The 21,744-nt window shown below is 45.4% G+C and overlaps 1 protein-coding gene across 1 annotated transcript in view; it reads right to left on the bottom strand.

Annotated features, from left to right (window-relative positions):
- Positions 1 to 902: 902 nt before the first annotated feature.
- LOC311102399 (BTB/POZ domain-containing protein 7-like) overlaps positions 903 to 21,744 on the bottom strand; it is a 47,144-nt gene continuing 26,302 nt past the window's right edge. Inside the window, exons 4-11 of the mRNA XM_084143728.1 lie at positions 7,082 to 7,290; positions 6,462 to 6,537; positions 5,979 to 6,139; positions 5,687 to 5,830; positions 5,353 to 5,542; positions 5,071 to 5,249; positions 4,509 to 4,910; positions 903 to 4,382 (exon numbers count right to left, since the gene is read on the bottom strand). Of these exons, the coding sequence (XP_083999854.1) occupies positions 3,624 to 4,382; positions 4,509 to 4,910; positions 5,071 to 5,249; positions 5,353 to 5,542; positions 5,687 to 5,830; positions 5,979 to 6,139; positions 6,462 to 6,537; positions 7,082 to 7,290 (2,120 nt within the window). The 3' untranslated portion in view covers positions 903 to 3,623. The remainder of the gene's footprint in view (positions 4,383 to 4,508; positions 4,911 to 5,070; positions 5,250 to 5,352; positions 5,543 to 5,686; positions 5,831 to 5,978; positions 6,140 to 6,461; positions 6,538 to 7,081; positions 7,291 to 21,744) is intronic.

Here is a 21,744-nt window from a genome sequence, read left to right as displayed (position 1 = left end):
GGTGGGTCACTAAAGATGCTTCTCTCTTGAGATTGTGTGTTTTGCCATGACTGATTCAAAGCACAGTGCAGCCACTGTTGTTCTGAGAGCACATGAACACAGCACAAGAAACCAAAATCTTTGAGCAGCAGTCCATAGGTTACTTCACATGTCAGCACTTGAATGATTGAATGTATATAATTGATCTGCTTGGGCCCAAGCAGTAGCTGAAAAGCAAAACAAGCACTGCAGACCTACTACTTTGGTCATTCACCTCTAACCCCCATTGAACCACTCCTCCCCTCTCAGGTCATCACAGCAGAAGCCATCCATCAGTTCTTTGGGGAGCTGATGAAGAGGCGGCAGATGAACAGCTGATGTCATTCTGCCCCACAGTGTTCTGTTGTCTACTTGTGCAATTTTGTAATGTTACTTTGGGTTCATAGCAAACAGTTCTGTCCACCAAACGCCTTCTATTTTAAATAACAGTGCTGCTATAAAAGATGCTGTTACTGAGGTTTATGAAGTTTTGCTCAAAAAGGGTGTTCTCTAATGGTTCTCCATGGATTTCAAATGGCGTTCCATGTCTTATGAGAAGCTGAAGGACCATGCAAGTAGCATACTGTTAGCAGGCTTGGAGAGATGCTGATGGAATCTAGTCATGGACTTACTGTTAAGACTTTCATAATACTGTGACAGCTGATGAGGATGCACTGCCATTCATATTGAAACAGATCCAGTATGTGACCATTTGTTGTCACTGGCATTCCTGATAATTAAACATTTGAATAGTTCATCCAGCATACTGTGACGTGATTCTGTGGCTACTTGTCATCCAAATACCAGAAGGTACTTCTTAGATGCCTGACTCACTGTTACTCTAGGTTGAACTCAATTACTTAACACAGCCCAGAATTATATTGAAGCAGTTTATTTCAAAGATGCCCAAGTTCATCACTGTTATGCGCCTTTTGAGGTAACAGTAGAAAAATAGAACCAGTGAAACTAAATGCAACTTAGTACAGGAATCTACAGAAGTGTTTATATAGATCAAACGAGTACAAAGAACCTGTTAGATTATAAAGTTCTCAACAAATAACCAATCACAGTTCCAGAGGGTTCAATTTCAAAGGTACCTAAAAAATAAAAATAAACACGATGTAAACAAAGAATTAGCTACATGAGTTTTACAAAGGACTATTTGATGCAGGTTGGTAAGCTTGTAGAAAAGGCTTGCATAGGATATCAAAGTCACTTCTCCAACAAAAGCCCAGTCTCTGGCAGGGGAAGGCACTGACTTCTACAGCAAAGAGCAAAAATAGAATGTGGAGGCTTTTTATTCAATGGGAACACTGTCCTGGAAAATAAAGCAACTAACCAACATGAACATGAGGAATCTGAAGTTTTGCATTTTTTCCCTAAGAAGCAAACTGGATATATTTTTTAAAAAATTCTGCCCGGCAACTCCATTACTACATGGCAGAGCGAATATCTACAGATCATCTACATGTTCCTGTGCTAATTTAAAAATCCTGTGCTAGATTTAGAGATAAAATGTATAAAATCTACACAATCATGGTATTCCACACCAATAACAATTTTAAACAATTTTCCTAAAACAAAACATTTAAGAACTAAAATACAAAAAGTCTGACCATCTTTCAGACTATCCTTTCTAGGTGAAATGTGGTGCTAAACAACTTCACACTAGTCCTCCACAGCTACAAAACAGCTGAATAATTAATCTAAAGCCACTAAGATGTAATGATGACAAGGCTTTCTGTTCTACAGTATATCAAATTATTATTTACAGGCAATGCTCAGGATTTCTGAATGGTAGAATGCAGGTGATGGAAGCCATACAATTTTATTTACTTAAGAATGATTTAGGTGTTCTGGATCCCTTTTGTTCTAAATTAATTTGTTCATATTCCCCCCTGCTCCCATGTGAAATGGATTGTTCCTACAGTGCAATGTTGCCTATGTACGTATCATGGGTTTTTCAGTTTGTCATAGGAGAGACCGGTGTGGCTGATCTTACAGGCTCTGATGTGTGCACTTTGGTTTCTGTAGCAACAGGCCCAGTAGCTCTCATACAGTATGCCATAACCTCTGATAGTAGAGAGAGAGAAAAAGCAGGTCTTTGCAGGTCCAGGATTGGCCAAAAGGTGGCGTGATGGTGGTCACGTAGTACATGGCAACAACCGAAATGAACATTAGACTGAGGACATTGGAATGGAGTGTGTGTTTAGAGTGTGAACAGAAGAGTGACACTAACAACTAGGAAAGCCAGTGGTGGCATCACGCTTGTGATGGATCCCGTATGGTCATTTCAAAAAATGGATTAAGGCTTCTAATTGTTAATTCCATTGAAAGAGCAAGGTGGTTTCAAGCATATTGACCATACCATTCTATGGTCGGTCTCTGGTTAATCATCTCAGAGCCTTGTGTTGATATGTAAATACAGACCTGATTAAAGATGGATACTGAGTCTACAGTACTGATATTGTTTAAACAGTTGCCTGGGAGTACGAAACTACACACACATACAACCACACACACGTTCAGCTGAATACAAACACCTCCTGACTAGCTCGTTCAATCACACACCACTGTACAACATTTGCCATGGCACCCTTATCTTTCCCAGTGTACCTCAGTCATGAACCTATGCCCTCACTCTCCTGTCTCGTTCTGAAAAGCCTAGGCTCATGCTTTTGTGAGAATATAAAAGCCAGAGACTGTGCAGAAGCAGCACTGGTAAGTTCTGGACACAAACAATGAACCAGAAGACAACAGCGGTATCCAGAGAGAACAATGACAGCCTCCACAGACCTACTTCCTGTCTGATCCCCTTCCTGCCTGATCCAAACCAGCCTGAGCCTAGTGCTCATCACCAGGAAGGGGAAATCAAATGTTACCAATCAGGTGAGGTACGTACTGGAGGAATGCTACAGGAAGAGAGAGGAAATACAAATGAGAGGAGCAAGAAAATAGACGTTTTCCCATGATTTTATCATGAAGATAATGCTGATTGAAGCTATGTGCTGGTGTTCACTAGTTTATACTGAGATCCTATGTATATATCTCCCAGGTAAAGTATATGGTGATGACTACAGTCCTTATGTATATCACACGTCCTCAGCACATATTTGATCTATATTACACAATTGTTACGATCATAACACATCGTTGTTATTATCGTCATGGTATGATCTTAATTCCTGACTCCCACAACTAAGAGGTTACAACAAACCTGTGTGTGTAACAAGGCTCAAGGAAAATAGGCAAAACCCCTCCTAAACAGTACTGCTGGAATGATATTGTAAAACTGCAGCACTGAGGTTGGCTTCAGCAAGCTTCAATTCAACAGTCTGACAGCAACACTACAGTCACTGCTGTTTCTCTAACCTACAGACCTGATGCTGCTTGTCTGTAGCAATCAGAGGAGACGTGAGGTGAAGACAGCACTATGTCATAAAGGGAGGGCTGGAGGAGGTGGGATACTTACACACACAATCTATAAATAGAAATCATTAGCCACCCCTTCACACACTCATTAGTGTTCTGCAGTCCATGACAGAGGAGGGTCATTTCCCCCACCTTTCCCTTTTGACGACTCAACCCCCACTCCTCCCCAGGGGTTAAAGTGCTGACTTCTTGTAAGGGTAGTCAGGCTTGTTAGGCGACCTGCGGTCTCTGTTAGCCTCCTCGCTAACACTATTTCTATGAGGCTGCTGGGCCCCTGACCCTGTGGACTCGCCAGTAACCCCCATCTCCTCCTGGGGTTCACTGTGGGCCGATGGCCGCTCCTCATACCCGTCTAGGTTTCCACTAGCGGAGCCCCACAAGTGGCCAAGGCCGTGAGTGAGGTCAGTCTCATTGTTTGATCGTCCTCTAGGGACATGTCCTGCCTTGGCCTGGGAACTAGAGGGATTAGCCAGAGCTCCATCTAGCCGCTGGGGGGGCAGGCCCAGCACGTCCAGGCGCAGGGGGTCAGAGCGTGCCTCGGCTGTTCGTCCCTGGGTGTCAGACATGTAGGAGGGAGGGAAGCTGCTGGAGGAGCTGTGGCTGTAGAGGTCTGGCCCTGCGAAGGGGCCCAGGGGGTGGCTGGAGGTCGGGGTGGCTGGTCGGCAGGAGAAGTCGTAGAGGTCAGGGAACTCTGCCTGGGCCTCCAGCTTGGGCTCTGGAGCGTGCCTCTTACAGGAATGAGCGTGGCCATGGCTGAGGCTGAGGCGAGTTGAGGGACAGGGTCCGGGGGGGAGGTGTGGAGTCGGGGGGGCCATGGGGCCATGAGGGTGAGGGTTGTGACCGTCCCCCATATGGTGCTCCCTCAGGGTCATGACAGAGACGCCCAGAGCGATGTCAGGCATGAACTCCCTCATCACAGGCTCCATGCTCAGCTGGAGAGACAAACAGAAGCACACAAACACAGCTAGTTAGAGCTATACATGAACACAGCAAAATACACTTCTACAGCTACAATGACCAAAAGCAATACACACACAGCATGACATGTGGATCTTCACCTGTGGTTCTGCAAGCAGGGCTCGGCCAATGGCCTGGGGGTTGGTACAGTCTGGAGGTGGAGGCCTGGGGGCGGAGGGGTAGTCAGGGCTGCCATGCTTGGCTGAGGCGTGGAGCTGGAGCTGGGTGCGGTTACAGGGGTAGGAGAAGGAGCGGGTGGGGGGTGGGATGGGTACATGGGGCCTCCAGGCCCCCTTCAGCTGGGCATGGCTGGGGGTGGCAGGGGGGTGGTACGGGGGTGGAGGGGGAGGCAGCGGGGGGTGAAACCCAGCCATGCCCTCCAGGTCTGAGAACATGCTGTCCATCGCTGGGCTGCTGTTGACCCGACAACGTCCTGCCTGGCGCAGGGCCAGAACCGGACTCTCGTCTCCAAAACGCTCCTCAGGGAAGAACTTGTAAGGGTTCTGAGAATAAACAAACAAAAGATTTAGCATTAGCATCTAAATGGTCTTCAACTACAACACATACAAGTCATCAGCATAGTACACGAAGTCTCTATCAGTCTGCAGCCTGGTTACATTCTCAGACCTGGTCCTCCCTGTACCCAAGGGTGTTTCCTCTCACCTGCAGTAGCTCAGTGGCTCCGTCCGCCAGGCCAAACTCCCTCAGCACACGCAACTGCAGCTCATAGCTGACGGTGGCCCCCTCGCCACAGTTTAGGGCGTAGGACCTCTGGACCTGGTCTGTGTGCCTCAGCTCCTGCAGTCTCCGGATCATGTCCTTCACCACCGCCAGTCTGGGTACTGACAGGACACACAGACACACAGAGGATTAGTGGACCATGTAAATGTTACTAATATGTTATACAAAATGGCTTCCTTATTGGCACCAGTCTTCTCCTTTAACCTGGGATCTCATTGGCCACCACGGACGGGACGGTGGTCTGGTTGCTGGCCATCTGCTGATGGTTGATCATGTGACAGCACTGTGGCACGGTGTTGTTGACCATGTAGAGGGTGTCAGGCACGTTGGACATGCGCACCAAACGCAGACGCACCAGATCTGTCTGCTCCACCATCATCTCATCCAGCACAGACTGATGGGAGAAGGAGACGGGTTAGGAGTCTGTCCGACCTCGGCCTGACCCAAACCCTCTTAGAGAGACGAGATCGAACAGAGATAACCTGCACTCTGTTAACCGTGCTGATCGTCATTAACCCCTCAATGCTGAGTGTCCTACCTTGGCTTCCTCTACATAGGGAGAGAAGAGGCGGGGCCGCACGTAGATGCCAGCGTTCTTCTGTCGCAACCAAGAATTGGCCTTGCCCCCCTCTGTCATGGGCAGCATGTCCGAGGGAGGTGTGCTGATCAGACCCCTCTTCGTCTGTGGACGGGAAGAGGAGGGGGATGATTTAAAGAGAACACACCTAGAGGGACAGGTCAGTCAACATGATAGATAGGTTGCACTTTATGTATTGGCAGCAGAAGCTGTATTGAAGCCAACATATGACGCATCATCCATGGCTACTGACCGCGTCAGAGAGGACGTCGCTGTTGGCAGGGAGAATGTGCTCGGTGCGGATGAAGGGCAGCAGCGGGGACAGGATCTCCTTCAGTTCTTCCAAATCCAGGTCCCTCCTCTTCACCCCCCGCTTGTTCACACTGTGGGCCGTCCCGCTCAGCACGTTGGGCTCTGGGAAAAGAAACCAGCCGCAAAAAACACACAGTTAGTAGTGATTATTTTTGTAATTCTATGGTTAGTACGGCCAACACACACACACACACACACACACACACACACACACACACACTAGACTCATTATTGTTTTATGATACAGTATTTTCAGTCGGGTTCAGAGTCACACAAAAACAAAATACTGCAATCTACGATTGAGGTGCTTCAGTCTCCCATTTTAAGGATAAAACGTGGCTTCTTTTATAGCCCTTTGGAGTGTATTTTCCCAGAGCCATTAGGGGGCCTGCTCTGAGGGTAATTATGAGGTGTATTATCTTACCCCTGTCTGTCATCCTCTTAATAAGCTGCTGCTCGCCCCATTTCACAACGTACTTGAGAATGTCCTGCTCACTCGCCTGTGAAAGAGAGAGAGGAAGATTGGGGGATGGTGATAGGGAAGGAAACGAGTAATGACAAGGTTAAACATTGCAGTGAGGATGCTTGCATTTGTGGTTGATGGTGTGACACGGTGTAGTTGTGGCCGAGTGTTGTATTTGTCTGGTTGGAGTACAGCGTTTCACCTCAGCCATCCTGTGTGACACCCAGGGAGCTTGGCACAGCAGAGCAGACCAGAGCTCAGCTTCAATTAGAGGCCGTGCTTGAAGGCAATGCCTCCAGGGAATGTTCTCACTGTCTGTGCTCCAGACTATGTGTGTTTGGGTTTATGCATCTGTGTGCGTGAAGCCACTTCACTAAATAATGTTATCAAACCAATCATGCCCTAGCTGTCTCGCAGATTTGCGTGAGAACTGGAGGGGTGAAAATACATAAAAAGATGCAGTTACATATTTATTTTGTCAGCCATTATAATCAAAGCACTGACAACAAATGGAGTAATTTAGACAGGATAACATCATTGGTAAATGCATTCAGTCCAATCACACAGACAGCAGTGGTCACCTGCAGGTAGTCTGACTGGATGGCGGTGAGCAGGTGCTCCTTGCTAAGCTCGTAGAGTACGTCAGAGGTCATGACCTGGCTGAACTCCTCACACAGGAAGTGCAGGGCCTGGCGATAGACCCACTTGGAGCCGTAAGGCTGACAGCTCCACTTCAGGATGGGGACCAGGGAGTCCAGGGACAGGCTCTCCACCACGATGTCCTCACAGCCTGGGAATAGTAAGATATTTAATTGAACCATAAATATCCCGCAATACAGTCACACAGCGGTCACTTCTGGAGCCATTCAGATGGCTGCAGTAGTTTCCCTCCTATTCACCACCATGGGGAGCTCTCCCCCTTCCCCTTGGCCCCCTGCACCACAACCCCCCTCCCTGCGTTTCCTAAATAAGAGCACATACCAGAACAGCAGGCAGTGGTTTAACTCTGTTAGACACAACCCCAGAGAAATGCCTTTGATACCTTCATGTGTTCCAGTCGCTCTACCTCCCATTCACCACACTGAGTAAACACAGCGGCCAGATGGAAGCATGCTGCACAGACACACACATCATATAAGCACACATGCATGTGTTCACATCCACACAGGAAACATGCACAAACACGTTCATCAAAAACTCATTCAAAGTCACAGAAGGTTTATGAATTAGGTACCTGATATACTGGAGCTTTTTTGGAACAAATCTGGGGTGAAATGGAATTTCAGAAACGGCTATAGTGGCAGTCATAGTAAATCTAATCACATTTTATTTGTCACATACACGTGTTTAGCAGATGTTATTGCGGGTGTAGCGAAATGCTTGTGCTTCTAGCTCCGACAGTGCAGTAATATCTAACAAGCAATATCTAACAATTTCACAACATATACCCAATACACACAAATCTAGTAAGGAATAGAATTTAAGAATATATACACATATATGGACAAGCAATGACAGAGCGGCATGGACTAAGATACAGTAGAATATTATAGAATACAGTATATACATATGAGATGAGTAGAGCAAGATATGTAAACATTATTAAAGTGACTAGTGGCAGCAGCAGCCTCTAATGTGCTAGTGATGGCTATTTAACAGTCTGATGGCCTTGAGATAGAAGCTGTTTGCAATCGAGATAGAAGCAGAATAAACATCAAACATTCAAATTCTATTAACATAGATAGGAAACTAGTACATGTCCACAAGGGTACATCAATAATTTGGCTTTTCTTTTTGACAGTCAACTCAGTGGAAATGAGGCAGTGTGATGCCAGTGATAGAGCCACACAGTGTGCCTCTGAGACAGACAGAGATACTGGTCAGCCCTGGCCCTGCTGCTGCTGGCTCTGTATGGGGCTTGTGGAGCAGAGCAGCCTGCCCTGCCCTGCCCTAGCTGGGGTATGAGCTCTAGTACCAGCGCTTCTATGTGACTCTTATCTGTGGGCTGTGGGAGATCTGCTGCACTGCCTTTCGCCTTTGAAACTGCTTGAAAATGCACTCTGGGAAATTGACTCCTGCCCTCTTGCTTTGGCCGTTAAAAGGTTTATTTCCCTTCAACTGTCACACACACACACACACACACACACACACTTAAAGCTACATTTTCCTACATGTTTGGTCCCTTCCTTTACTTTTATTAGCTAGGCAGAGAGATGCAAAGCAGACCCCACAGTGTTTTAAATGCAGGATGGAAATCCTGTGTCGTTAAGTGGACAGATAAAGTTAAAACGTGGACACAGGCATTTAGCCTTTTTATCTCCCATAAACAGCCTAGAAGAGGGATTCCACACTTCTCCCTCCCTGCCTCCCTCCCTCCCTCCCACTCTCTGTATCCCTCAGTTGTCACAAGTTACCATAGCCAAAAGTCTAAATTGGCTATATCATAAAACATTTATGAAAATAAAAATAACCTTTTAAGATTAGAGTTAGGCATATGGTTAGCAGTGTGGTTAAGGTTAGGTTTAAAATCTGATTTTAAGAATATAAATCGTAGAAATAGGCGGGGTTTAGACAGAATTATGACTTTATGGCTGTGGTAACTAGTGACGACCGTATCCCTCTCATTCTATCCATATCTCTGCATTTCTCTGCTCGCACTCTGAGCAGGGGTAGACAAAGACAGACACACACACGTTCCTTTGAAAGGTAAAGATTCCCAATTGGCGACAAGCAGCACATGAAAGCAGACGGCTCTGTTCTCTATTAGCCCATTAGAATTCACAGCACCATTCAGCCTTATAAAGAAAGCTCTGCACTTTTATTATGAGCCGGAGATTAGAATCAGCATTATATGTAATACTAAAGCCATTTCCCCCTTCCCCCTTCCTCCTTCCCCTCCCCCTCCGCGGGTGGCACTATGCATTCACTGAAGCCTAGTAGACTGACAAGAATATCAACATGAGTGTTATGGCAACCACATCTTTGACACTGCAATAACTGAGGCATTTTGTCTTGCTGTTTTTATTTGGAGCTCTGTGTTTATGGAACACAACATTTCCAGACACACTTAAAACATCAGCCGCACTCAGGACCTGTAAACACTGTGGTGGACTTGAATAATGTCTGATTACTCAAGGACCTAGCGCTTAATTTTTCGCTGTCTCAAACAAAACGGAAGTAGGAGAGACTAAAACAGAATGATGGGCTCTGCTCCGACCACCTGAGGTTTAAGTCCAACTTCTAAGTAAACCGATAAGCTGAAGTTCTTCCCAGGAGCAACTGGAAATCCCTCTCTGCGTAGAACACAAGTAGGCCCAAGGCTAACAAAAACACTACTGGACTGATTTCTGTGGAGATTCAGTCTCTCTTGGTCCAATTGCATTAGGGTTCACTCACGTCATAGGTCAAGCTCTGCCTGTAACCAGAGAAATTACTTGATCAGACAGCAATATCACAGACCAAGACTTATCCTTAAATCATAACATAACAGCTGACTGATTCTCCTAATGGAAGGCAGTTAGTCACACACAGCGCCTAGCCACAGCCTCGTAGATACAATGGCAAGTTTAGATTTAAATTCAGATCCCATTCACTACCACTCTTAACACTTTCACATCAGCTCTGAAGACTGACTGACTAACACTATTTACTTCCCCTCAAGGGGTGCGGAGGTGTGGTCATTCATCGTATTAATCAATGACTAAAACTAACCGGCTCATGAATTATGAAGGGCGGCAGGTAGCTTAGTGGTTAAGAGCGTTGTGCCAGTAACCGAAAGGTCGCTGGTTCTAATCCCCGAGCCGACTAGGTGAAAAATCTGTCGATGTGCCCTTGAGCAAGGCACTTAACCCTAATTGCTCCTGTAAGTCGCTCTGGATAAGAGCGTCTGCTAAATGACCAATTATTTTATTTTTTATGATTGTAATGGGCCGTAGGTCTCCACAGATTAGTCATTACTCTGTGTGTGTGTGTGTGTGTGTGTGTGTGTGTGTGTGTGTGTGTAAAGAGAGAAGAAGTAGAGAGAAAATCTGCATTGTGTGCTGAGCCACTCATTATCATCACGCTCACTGTGCTTCAAAAATGTATAAGGCTTTTAATATCACTTAAGTGAGAGTGAGTAAAAGAGTGAGTGATCTCCTCTGGCTAGGGGGCTAATAAAGTTGATAATTGCTGATGGGAGAGAGGCTCTCAGATTGACTCCTACCTCCAGTGAAAGTGTACCCTGGCCTGGCCTCCGCTCAACCAGATGGAGGGGAAGCAGTGGAGGCACAGCGGAGGAGAAGGAAGAGACTGCCAGATGACAGAGCTCCACTTCAGCCCCTGACATCAGCCTGCCAAGTGTCTCCTGAGATAGCTCGCAGCTACCCAGGTCTCTGACAGGCAGCTGAGGTCACTTAAGGTTGTCACATGGAAATGAAATCATGGGTCTTCCCAGCTCATTTGGCACTTGGGTGAGCATGCCTTTATGCCTTGTGGTAGAGCATGGCGCTTGTAACGCCAGGGTAGTGGGTTCGATCCCCGGGACCATCCATACGTAAAAATGTATGCACACATGACTGTAAGTCGCTTTGGATAAAAGCGTCTGCTAAATGGCATATTATTATACACAGCTCAAAAAAATAAAGGGAACACTTAAACAACACATCCTAGATCTGAATGAATGAAATAATCTTATTAAATACTTTTTTCTTTACATAGTTGAATGTGCTGACAACAAAATCACACAAAAATTATCAATGGAAATCAAATTTATCAACACATGGAGGTCTGGATTTGGAGTCACCCTCAAAATTAAAGTGGAAAACCACACTACAGGCTGATCCAACTTTGATGTAATGTCCTTAAAACAAGTCAAAATGAGGCTCAGTAGTGTGTGTGGCCTCCACGTGCCTGTATGACCTCCCTACAACGCCTGGGCATGCTCCTGATGAGGTGGCGGATGGTCTCCTGAGGGATCTCCTCCCAGACCTGGACTAAAGCATCCGCCAACTCCTGGACAGTCTGTGGTGCAACGTGGCGTTGGTGGATGGTAGCGAGACATGATGTCCCGGATGTGCTCAATTGGATTCAGGTCTGGGGAACGGGCGGGCCAGTCCATAGCATCAATGCCTTCCTCTTGCAGGAACTGCTGACACACTCCAGCCACATGAGGTCTAGCATTGTCTTGCATTAGGAGGAACCCAGGGCCAACCGCACCAGCATATGGTCTCACAAGGGGTCTGAGGATCTCATCTCGGTACCTAATGGCAGTCAGGCTACCTCTGGCGAGCACATGGAGGGCTGTGCGGCCCCCCAAAGAAATGACACCCCACACCACGACTGACCCACCGCCAAACCGGTCATGCTGGAGGATGTTGCAGGCAGCAGAACGTTCTCCACGGTGTCTCCAGACTCTGTCACGTCTGTCACATGTGCTCAGTGTGAACCTGCTTTCATCTGTGAAGAGCACAGGGCGCCAGTGTCGAATTTGCCAATCTTGGTGTTCTCTGGCAAATGCCAAACGTCCTGCACGTGTTGGGCTGTAAGCACAACCCCCACCTGTGGACGTCGGGCCCTCATGGAGTCTGTTTCTGACCGTTTGAGCAGACACATGCACATTTGTGGCCTGCTGGAGGTCATTTTGCAGGGCTCTGGCAGTGCTCCTCCTGCTTCTCCTTGCACAAAGGCGGAGGTAGCGGTCCTGCTGCTGGGTTGTTGCCCTCCTACGGCCTCCTCCACGTCTCCTGATGTACTGGCCTGTCTCCTGGTAGCGCCTCCATGCTCTGGACACTACGCTGACAGACACAGCAAACCTTCTTGCCACAGCTCGCATTGATGTGCCATCCTGGATGAGCTGCACTACCTGAGCCACTTGTGTGGGTTGTAGACTCCGTCTCATGCTACCACTAGAGTGAAAGCACCGCCAGCATTCAAAAGTGACCAAAAAATCAGCCAGGAAGCATAGGAACTGAGAAGTGGTCTGTGGTCACCACCTGCAGAACCACTTCTTTATTGGGGGTGTCTTGCTAATTGCCTATAATTTCCACCTGTTGTCTATTCCATTTGCACAACAGCATGTGACATTTATTGTCAATCAGTATTGCTTCCTAAGTGGACAGTTTGATTTCACAGAAGTGTGATTGACTTGGAGTTACATTGTGTTGTTTAAGTGCTCCCTTTATTTTTTTGAGCAGTGTATTATTACATGTGTGTGTGCAATCGTGTGGGTGCATGTTAAAAGGGGTGTCACAGAGGAGGATAACTCTGACACTGGACAGGAAATAAAAAAAATGAATATGGACAGATGAAAAAGTATTGAAGTAAATAGAGGGCCTTGATACACCACAACCATCCCACACAACATGGGGTTTCATGAGAACTGATGTTGCTTCTCTGTGGGAGAGAGAGAGAAGAGAGGGGATATAAATACCCTAAAGTAGGGGCTTGGAGTAGAGGGAGGGGAGGTTTGAAGGGATGACAGTTTGCCTGGTGCTAAGCTGCTTTGGCGACCCTGAGAGGCACAACGTAGGGAGGGGGAGGAGGATCTGGCCAGCTGTGTGTGTGTGTGATCCATCTCTTCCACTGTGCCTGCATAACAGGCAAACAGGGTCTTCTGACTGCACTACTCCACTCCCCCAACCCCTTATCAATTCTTCAGTTTTCCACGTGTTAGTCTTGTGTATCATGTGCAGTGACTTTGTGTCCTATGTTCTTTTAATAGTCACTTTGGGATTTACATGAAAAGCTTTATAACATTTTTATTGTTATTAACATGTGTTTGTTGTCTGACAGATTGAGGTTTTAATCCTCTCTACGGCCCAATAGTACATCGTTTCCTGTCTGTGATGCTGCTAGTGACAGTAGCGTGACAGAGACCACTTTCACAATACACTAATCCCTGTGCCTGTAGGATGGAGTGGGTGGGCAATGGCCATAATCAGGGACTTTACTATTGAATCTGTAATACAGTGAAAACCACACCGATCTCCAGGAGAGATGGAATGTAGCTGTGGAAGACAGATGGGCATACGGACGCTATTCTTTGCCACATCACCCTCAGTCCTCTATATCGTTATTTCAAGGCTTATTTTGACGGAGAGGCAAGTTTTTCAAATAACTCAACCTGTCACTCAGCTGTCAGAGAAAGGTGTGAGGGGTCTCTGTTAGCAGCACACCACACATAATCATAACCACTGCCTAGCGGAGGTGAGAAACAACATGCCTCCCATGCGTGACTTAGTACATTTATATTAAACTGAACCTCACAGTCATGAAGAGAGCAATCCCCCCTCAGGTTTAAAACACCATCTCTCATTGGAATGGGAGGTGATGGTAATAAACTGACAACAGCTCCGCTTTCGTCTTCATCTGACATTCTAGGGAGCTCTGGGGGTCAACTCAGAGTGCTGAGAGTGACAGCAGCCAGAGAGAGGGAGAGCGAAGGAGAGATGGAGGGCTGCTGTCTTGTGATAAATAAAGGAGTGATGGAGCCCTGACAGCAGAGCTGGCTGGCTCTCTGCTCAGCAGAGCTGTGTATCAATAAGACGGTCTGTCACTGGAGACCTCTACAACCCCCTGCCTGTAGCAATCTGTTACTGGGAGGGAGGGCAGAGAAACACTCCAGTTTTCTTCAATTTAAACTGGCCTAATGTCTGCAAATGACAAAAACGCTATTTTACCAAAACAAGCAGGGAATTTGAGATGGGGATATATGGAGAATACAGCCCCAGGAATTATAGTAGGGGTGGGGAACATACGGCTCCGAATCTGGCCGCGAGCCCATTCAATCTGGCCCGCGGGAGGTTTGAGTAAAAAACAAACAAAAAATCACTATATACTAAAGTATGTGGACACCCCTTCAAACTAGTCCATTCGGCTATTTCAGCCACACCTGTTGCCGACAGGTGTATAAGATTTAGCACACAGCTATCCAATCTCCATAGACAAACATTGGCAGTAGAATGGCCTTACTGAAGAGCTCAATGACTTTCAACGTGGCAATGTCATAGGATGCCAACTTTCCAACAAGTCAGTTTGTCAAATTTCTGCCCTGCTAGAGCTGCCCCGGTCAACTGTAAGTGCTGTTATTGTGAGGTGGAAACGTCTAGGAGCAACAACGGCTCAGCCGCGAAGTGATATGCCACACAAGCTCACAGAACGGGACTGCCATGTAAAAATCGTCTGTCCTCGCTTGCAACACTCACTACCGAGTTCCAAACTGCCTCTGGAAGCAACGTCAGCACAAGAACTGTTCGTCGGGAGCTTCATGAAATGGGTTTCCATGGCTGAGCAGCCGCACACAAGCCTAAGATTACCATGCGCAATGCCAAGCGTCGGCTGGAGTGGTGTAAAGCTCACCGCTATTGGACTCTTGAGCAGTGGAAACGCGTTCTCTGGAGTGATGAATCACACTTCACCATCTGGCAGGCCAACGGACGAATTTAGGTTTGGCGGATGCCAGGAGAACGCTACCTGCCCGAATGCATAGGGCCACCTGTAAAGTTTGGTGGAGGACGAATAATGGTCTGGGGCCGTTTTTCATGGTTTGGGCTAGGCCCCTTAGTTCCAGTGAAGGGAAATCTTAACGCTACAGCATACAATGATATTCTAAATGATTCTGTGCTTCCAACTTTGTGGCAACAGTTTGGGGAAGGCCCTTTCCTGTTTCAGCATGACAATGCCCCCGTGGACAAAGCGAGGTCCATACAGAAATGGTTTGTCGAGATCGTGTGGAAGACCTTGACTGGCCTGCACATAGCCCTAACCTCAACCCCATCGAACACCTTTGGGATGAATTGGAATGCCGACAGCGAGCCAGGCCTAATTGCCCAACATCAGTGCCTGACCTCACTAATGCTTTTGTGGCTGAATGGAAGCAAGTCCCCGCAGCAATGTTCCAACATCTAGTGGAAAGCCTTCCCAGAAGAGTGGAGGATGTTATAGCAGCAAAGGGGGGACCTCCTCCATATTTAGCCCATGATTTTGGAATGAGATGTTCGACGAGCAGGTGTCCACATACTTTTGGTCATGTAATATATATATATATATATATATATATATATATATAGCCCTGTAGCATAAAACTTCAAGTAAACGCTGGAGTCTCAAATAGCTACCTGTCCCTTTTAATAGCCGGGTAATGGCACACATTTCAGCGCAAATAAACGCCTGTTTCAAATAGCTGACAACTACTAGCTAAATGGCAAGCACAAAGTCAGTCAACAACTTCGGAGTACAGACCCTAGTGATGAGCAGGTTGACTCATAGCCCGCAGTCCCCGTGGTTATATCCGCAGTGTGGGGGGGTTTAGGGTCATGAAATATTGTGTGGATGAAGGGCAGGTGGGTGGTGGGTTGAATAAAAGAGAAAACAATACCTTACAAAATCCATAAATGCATAATTATTGTGCAATTTATATCTATAGACTGCATTCATTCTTTTTAGGCTATCTGGCATTTGTGTGTAAGCCTTAAGCTTTAGGGCCTAACTTTACGCGTGCCAAATAGCCTTCACGACAATCGCCAAATGCTTTTGGGAACGGGCAGAAAAAGTCAATCCACGGAGGCAAAAACGACAATGTCGGAGTTTAATTCATTAAGAGAAAAGCTGTGAAATGGAGAGTTGAAAATAAAGAGAAGGGAGGTGCCAGAAAAGTCATGTTTTGGAAAGATGTAAAAGAGGATGATAGTAGTGCCTATGTTATGTGTGCTGATTGTGAGGTGGTATACAAATTCGACAGTCACAAGACGGGACTTCAAATAGGCCTATTGCACATCAAGGGAACTGTAGCCTACTGTTCAGACGGGTTAAATGGAAACTGAAATCTGGACACTGACTGTAGGTCTATAATCTCTCACATAGCCTTAATATTAACTCCTGCAGAATTAAGCATTTCTTGCAGTAAAATTATACACCAAATGTAGGCTACATTTTGACTTGGGAACAGGAGTGGAGAAATATGATTTCTTTTTTTTCAGCATCTTGAGAGAATGCGCAGTTAGATACCATCTGTAGAGGTGCTGTCTTTATCAGAATCATAAAAGCGGATTGTATTTCAACCACATAAAATATGCATCCAAGCCAAACTGAAATCTTATCAGAAACACATTGGGTCGTTTTCACAGCTTTCCATTTCCTTACAACTGGTCAAACTGATGTCATTTGGAAATTTTGCACAGAAAATCTTTCCAGTCTTTTTTTTGTAATTGCATTTCTCCACGGTCCATAAACGTCTTTGCCCCGTGAAAGAAGCAGAGATGACAGAGACAACTTTACCAATGTCAACTAGATTAAAGCATTCATTCTATCATTTATGACATTATTCTGGTGAGCAAGGCTTTATTTAGTCTTCTAGGGCAACATATAATGACAGAAGAGAAGCTGCATGTATCTAATTACAGACATGTTGACTAACAAAGCCTACGAAAATGTTGGAAATTATATAAGCAGAAACATATCTGAAGGGCCATCCACACCAAGGACGATAACTATAGCGATAAATTATACATAACTATAAACATTGGCGAGCATCCACACCAGCGGACCATTTATCATACAAACCTGTTAATTAACTGATCAACGCATCCTACTGCACACTGTAGGCCTATTAATAAGGTGGTGTCGTGGAAATTCTTACACAGGGACACTCAAAGTCAATCTTAAATGAATCATTGTTTACTGTCAGCGCGCTGGAGAGGTTCCAACAAACTAAATGCACCATAGTGAACGTCTGTCAGAAGCTCTAACGGGGCAGTCCCGTTAGTTCTCTTCTATACTGCAGACAAGTCATATTTGCATGATTTAGCTTATTCATAATTAATTCATAATTAACGTTAGCTTCATTCATGTGACTGACCAATACTGGGTCATGCATGTGACAGACCAATACCTCACAAGGCTTCTTCTCTAAGCTGAGACCTTGAAACAGATATCAAAAGAAGGGTCTGGGCGTACTGCCAAATTGCAGATACTGATAGTGAGGGTTCATTCAATCAGTCACTTGCATGAACACAGAAATTGGTTTATAGAAAAGCACAAACATAGAAATTGGTAAATAGAAAAGCACAAACATAAAAATGTCCAGCACATCGGTAACACAGACCATTCAGTGCTTCAGGGTGTGTTCATTGTCATAGTGACAACTGCAAATGATACTTCAATGTACATAATGTAGAAACTCATATTTAAATGTAGCAATTCAACAAACGCTGTTTAGTCTGAGCATATTTTACATCATGTCATTGCTTGCCTCTCGTTGCTCAAGTGATTTCGATTTTTCATTTGGATCTTCTTTTTCACTGTGCTCATCTCTCTTTATGTCCTGTGCAACCATTTGCAATGAATCAGTGCAACAATGTTATGATCACTGGCCAAAGTGATCACACCAATGCACTCGCTCTCCTAGGCCTATTTTACATTCAGCAATTAGCAAGAGCAAGCCTGCTTCTCTCCACAAAAAGGCTATTAGGCCTAGTATAAATAAATGTCCTATATATCTTTTGTAGCCTATAGCTTTTCCTGGGATTTCACATGAAGAGGAATAGTGGAGAGTCTTGGGTAGCCTACAGGCTATTGTTTCACAGGAACAGCTGGAAGAGAGTGGCTTTATATGTGTAGCTGAAGTAAGAAGCTAAATATTAGCTAGATATATTAGGCCACTCATTATCTAAATAGTAAGGCTATAAATATTTACCGGTCAAAGTGCAAGAAAAAAACTTGAATTATTAAAATGGTACATCTGTGCGTTCCTCCAGGCTGCGCTCTGCATCAGTCGGGCACGCAAAGCTCCACTATTTATTAGGCTTACATTTGGAGTGGCGCAGTGGTCTAAGGCACTGCATCGCAGTGCTAGCTGTGCCACTAGAGATCCTGGTTCGAATCCAGGCTCTGTCGTAGCCGGCTGAGACCGGGAGACCCATGGGGCGGCGCACAATTGGCCCAGCGTCGTCCAGGGTAGGGGAGGGAATGGCCGGCAGGGATGTAGCTCAGTTGGTAGTGCATGGCGTTTGCAACGCCAGGGTTGTGGGTTCGATTCCCACGGGGGGCCAGTATGAAAAATAAATAAAAATGTATGCACTCACAAACTGTAAGTCGCTCTGGATAAGAGCGTCTGCTAAATGACTAAAATGTAAAAATGTAAATAATTATTGTCTAGGGTTGTAAACTGCAGTGATGTAGGCTAACGTCCTGTTCTGAATGATTCATGCCGAAAAAACTGCATACAGCCTAATTATGCAACCATTTGGATCAGTTTGGGTCTGTTTTCGACAGTTTACAAAGTCCAGAAAGGTACATTAGCAGGCTACTCATATGGTGTATTTTGATCACACCATCGCACGCTCTCCCTCTCCTTTCAAACTCCCCTATTTTACATTCAGCAAGCAAGAGCAAGCTGAAATATTTCCTTGATAGGCTAGTAGTAAATAAAATGCTTGAATTAAATGTACAACAAGCTATTGTAGTGTAGCTTTTCCTGGGACTCCAGGAGCTAGGAGGAATGGCTGTAGCTGAGGTGCAGTGGAGAGGCCAGGTGCGTAATGGCACATAGAGAACCCACTGGGCACAGACGTCAGTTCAACTAACGTGAATTCAACTAACGTGAATACAACTAATGTGAATTCAAAGTGAAATCCCCCAAAAAAGTCACCATGTGATTGGATTTAAGTTCAACTGTTAGATGTAAAAATGACGAAATGCCCTTATGTTGATGAATTTTTGCAAATCCAATCAGTTTTCCATGTTGATTCAATGTCATCACCTAGATTTTTGGGGTTGAAATGACGTAGAAATGTAGGTAGCGATGTGTAGCCTAAGTTAGAAGTGTATGCAACCCATCATTCATCAGCTAAATATTAGGCCTAATACTGCAGTGAATAGCCTATACCCAATGAATTTACAAAGTACATATTTTTTTAAAATCAGATTATGAAATGACAGGTAGCCTAGGATAGTATGCTCCCCAGGCTGCGCTCCAAGTCCCCTCAGGCACGCAGCTCGAAAATCTCCAACTGAGTAAGCTTTTTAGGGACAAGAAAATGATCATACAGTGAGGGAAAAAAGTATTTGATCCCCTGCTGATTTTGTACGTTTGCCCACTGACAAAGACATGATCAGTCTATAATTTTAAATGGTAGGTTTATTTGAACAGTGAGAGACAGAATAACAACAAAAAAATACAGAAAAACACATGTCAAAAATGTTATAAATTGATTTGCATTTTAATGAGGGAAATAAGTATTTGACCCCCTCTCAATCAGAAAGATTTCTGGATTTCTCCCAGGTGTCTTTTATACAGGTAACGAGCTGAGATTAGGAGCACACTCTTAAAGGGAGTGTTCCTAATCTCAGTTTGTTACCTGTATAAAAGACACCTGTCCACAGAAACAATCAATCAGATTCCAAACTCTCCACGATGGCCAAGACCAAAGAGCTCTCCAAGGATGTCAGGGACAAGATTGTAGACCTACACAAGGCTGGAATGGGCTAAAAGACCATCGCCAAGCAGCTTGGTGAGAAGGTGACAACAGTTGGTGCGATTATTCGCAAATGGAAGAAACACAAAAGAACTGTCAATCTCCCTCGGCCTGGGGCTCCATGCAAGATCTCACCTCGTGGAGTTGCAATGATCATGAGAACGGTGAGGAATCAGCCCAGAACTACGGGAGGATCTTGTCAATGATCTCAAGGCAGCTGGGACCATAGTCACCAAGAAAACAATTGGTAACACACTATGCCGTGAAGGACTGAAATCCTGCAGCGCCCGCAAGGTCCCCCTGCTCAAGAAAGCACATATACAGGGCCGTCTGAAGTTTGCCAATGAACATCTGAATGATTCAGAGGAGAACTGGGTGAAAGTGTTGTGGTCAGATGAGACCAAAATCGAGCTCTTTGGCATCAACTCAACTCGCCGTGTTTGGAGGAGGAGGAATGCTGCCTATGACCCCAAGAACACCATCCCCACCGTCAAACATGGAGGTGGAAACATTATGCTTTGGGGGTGTTTTTCTGCTTAGGGGACAGGACAACTTCACCGCATCAAAGGGACGATGGACGGGGCCATGTACCGTCAAATCTTGGGTGAGAACCTCCTTCCCTCAGCCAGGGCATTGAAAATGGGTCGTGGATGGGTATTCCAGCATGACAATGACCCAAAACACACGGCCAAGGCAACAAAGGAGTGGCTCAAGAAGAAGCACATTAAGGTCCTGGAGTGGCCTAGCCAGTCTCCAGACCTTAATCCCATAGAAAATCTGTGGAGGGAGCTGAAGGTTCGAGTTGCCAAACGTCAGCCTCGAAACCTTAATGACTTGGGGAAGATCTGCAAAGAGGAGTGGAACAAAATCCCTCCTGACATGTGTGCAAACCTGGTGGCCAACTACAAGAAACGTCTGACCTCTGTGATTGCCAACAAGTACTAAGTCATGTTTTGCAGAGGGGTCAAATACTTATTTCCCTCATTAAAATGCAAATCAATTTATAACATTTTTGACATGACATGATTTTTTTATTGTTATTCGGTCTCTCACTGTTCAAATAAACCTACCATTAAAATTATAGACTGATCATGTCTTTGTCAGTGGGCAAACATACAAAATCAGCAGGGGATCAAATACTTTTTCCCCTCACTGTAATAATAATAATAATAATAATAATAATAATAATAATAAGCCATTTAGCAGACGCTTTTATCCAAAGCGACTTACAGTCATGTGCGCATACATTTTTACGTATGGGTGGTCCTGGGGATCGAACCCATTACCCTGGCGTTACAAGCGCCATGCTCTATCAATTGAGCTACAGAGGACCACCCATACGTACCTAGGCTATAACAACACAATCCAATAATGCATTTTATGATTTATTTCTAGTGAGTAAATCATTTTAGTCTAGGCTGTAAACTGCAGTGAATATATGCCCTTTCAATAACCGCTAAAAAGACCTGCGTTTTGAATGCATGTTTCATTCCGAAATAATAATACTCTAGCCTAGGCCTGATTAGGCAACCATTTGGATCAGTAATGGATCTTTTCTCGACAGTTTAGGTCCAGAAAGGCACATTAGCAGGCCAGTCAGTGTGCATTTTGTCAGGATGTATCGGCGTTAATAGATAAACCTACCATCTGAAAATATTGCCTTCTCGTGCGCTGTTTGTCGGGGATTATCATTCTCCCAAGTCGTCCTATAATTAATGTGGCCACCAATATGCTCACACATGCCCAGTTATTCAGGCAAGCTTACCGTGCACTCTGCCTTCTCTTCTCTCTGA

This window comes from Coregonus lavaretus, assembly GCF_964263955.1.
Source record: "Coregonus lavaretus genome assembly, chromosome: 27".
NCBI classification, from domain to species: Eukaryota; Metazoa; Chordata; class Actinopteri; order Salmoniformes; family Salmonidae; genus Coregonus; species Coregonus lavaretus.
This window is presented reverse-complemented; position numbering and strand designations above follow the sequence as displayed.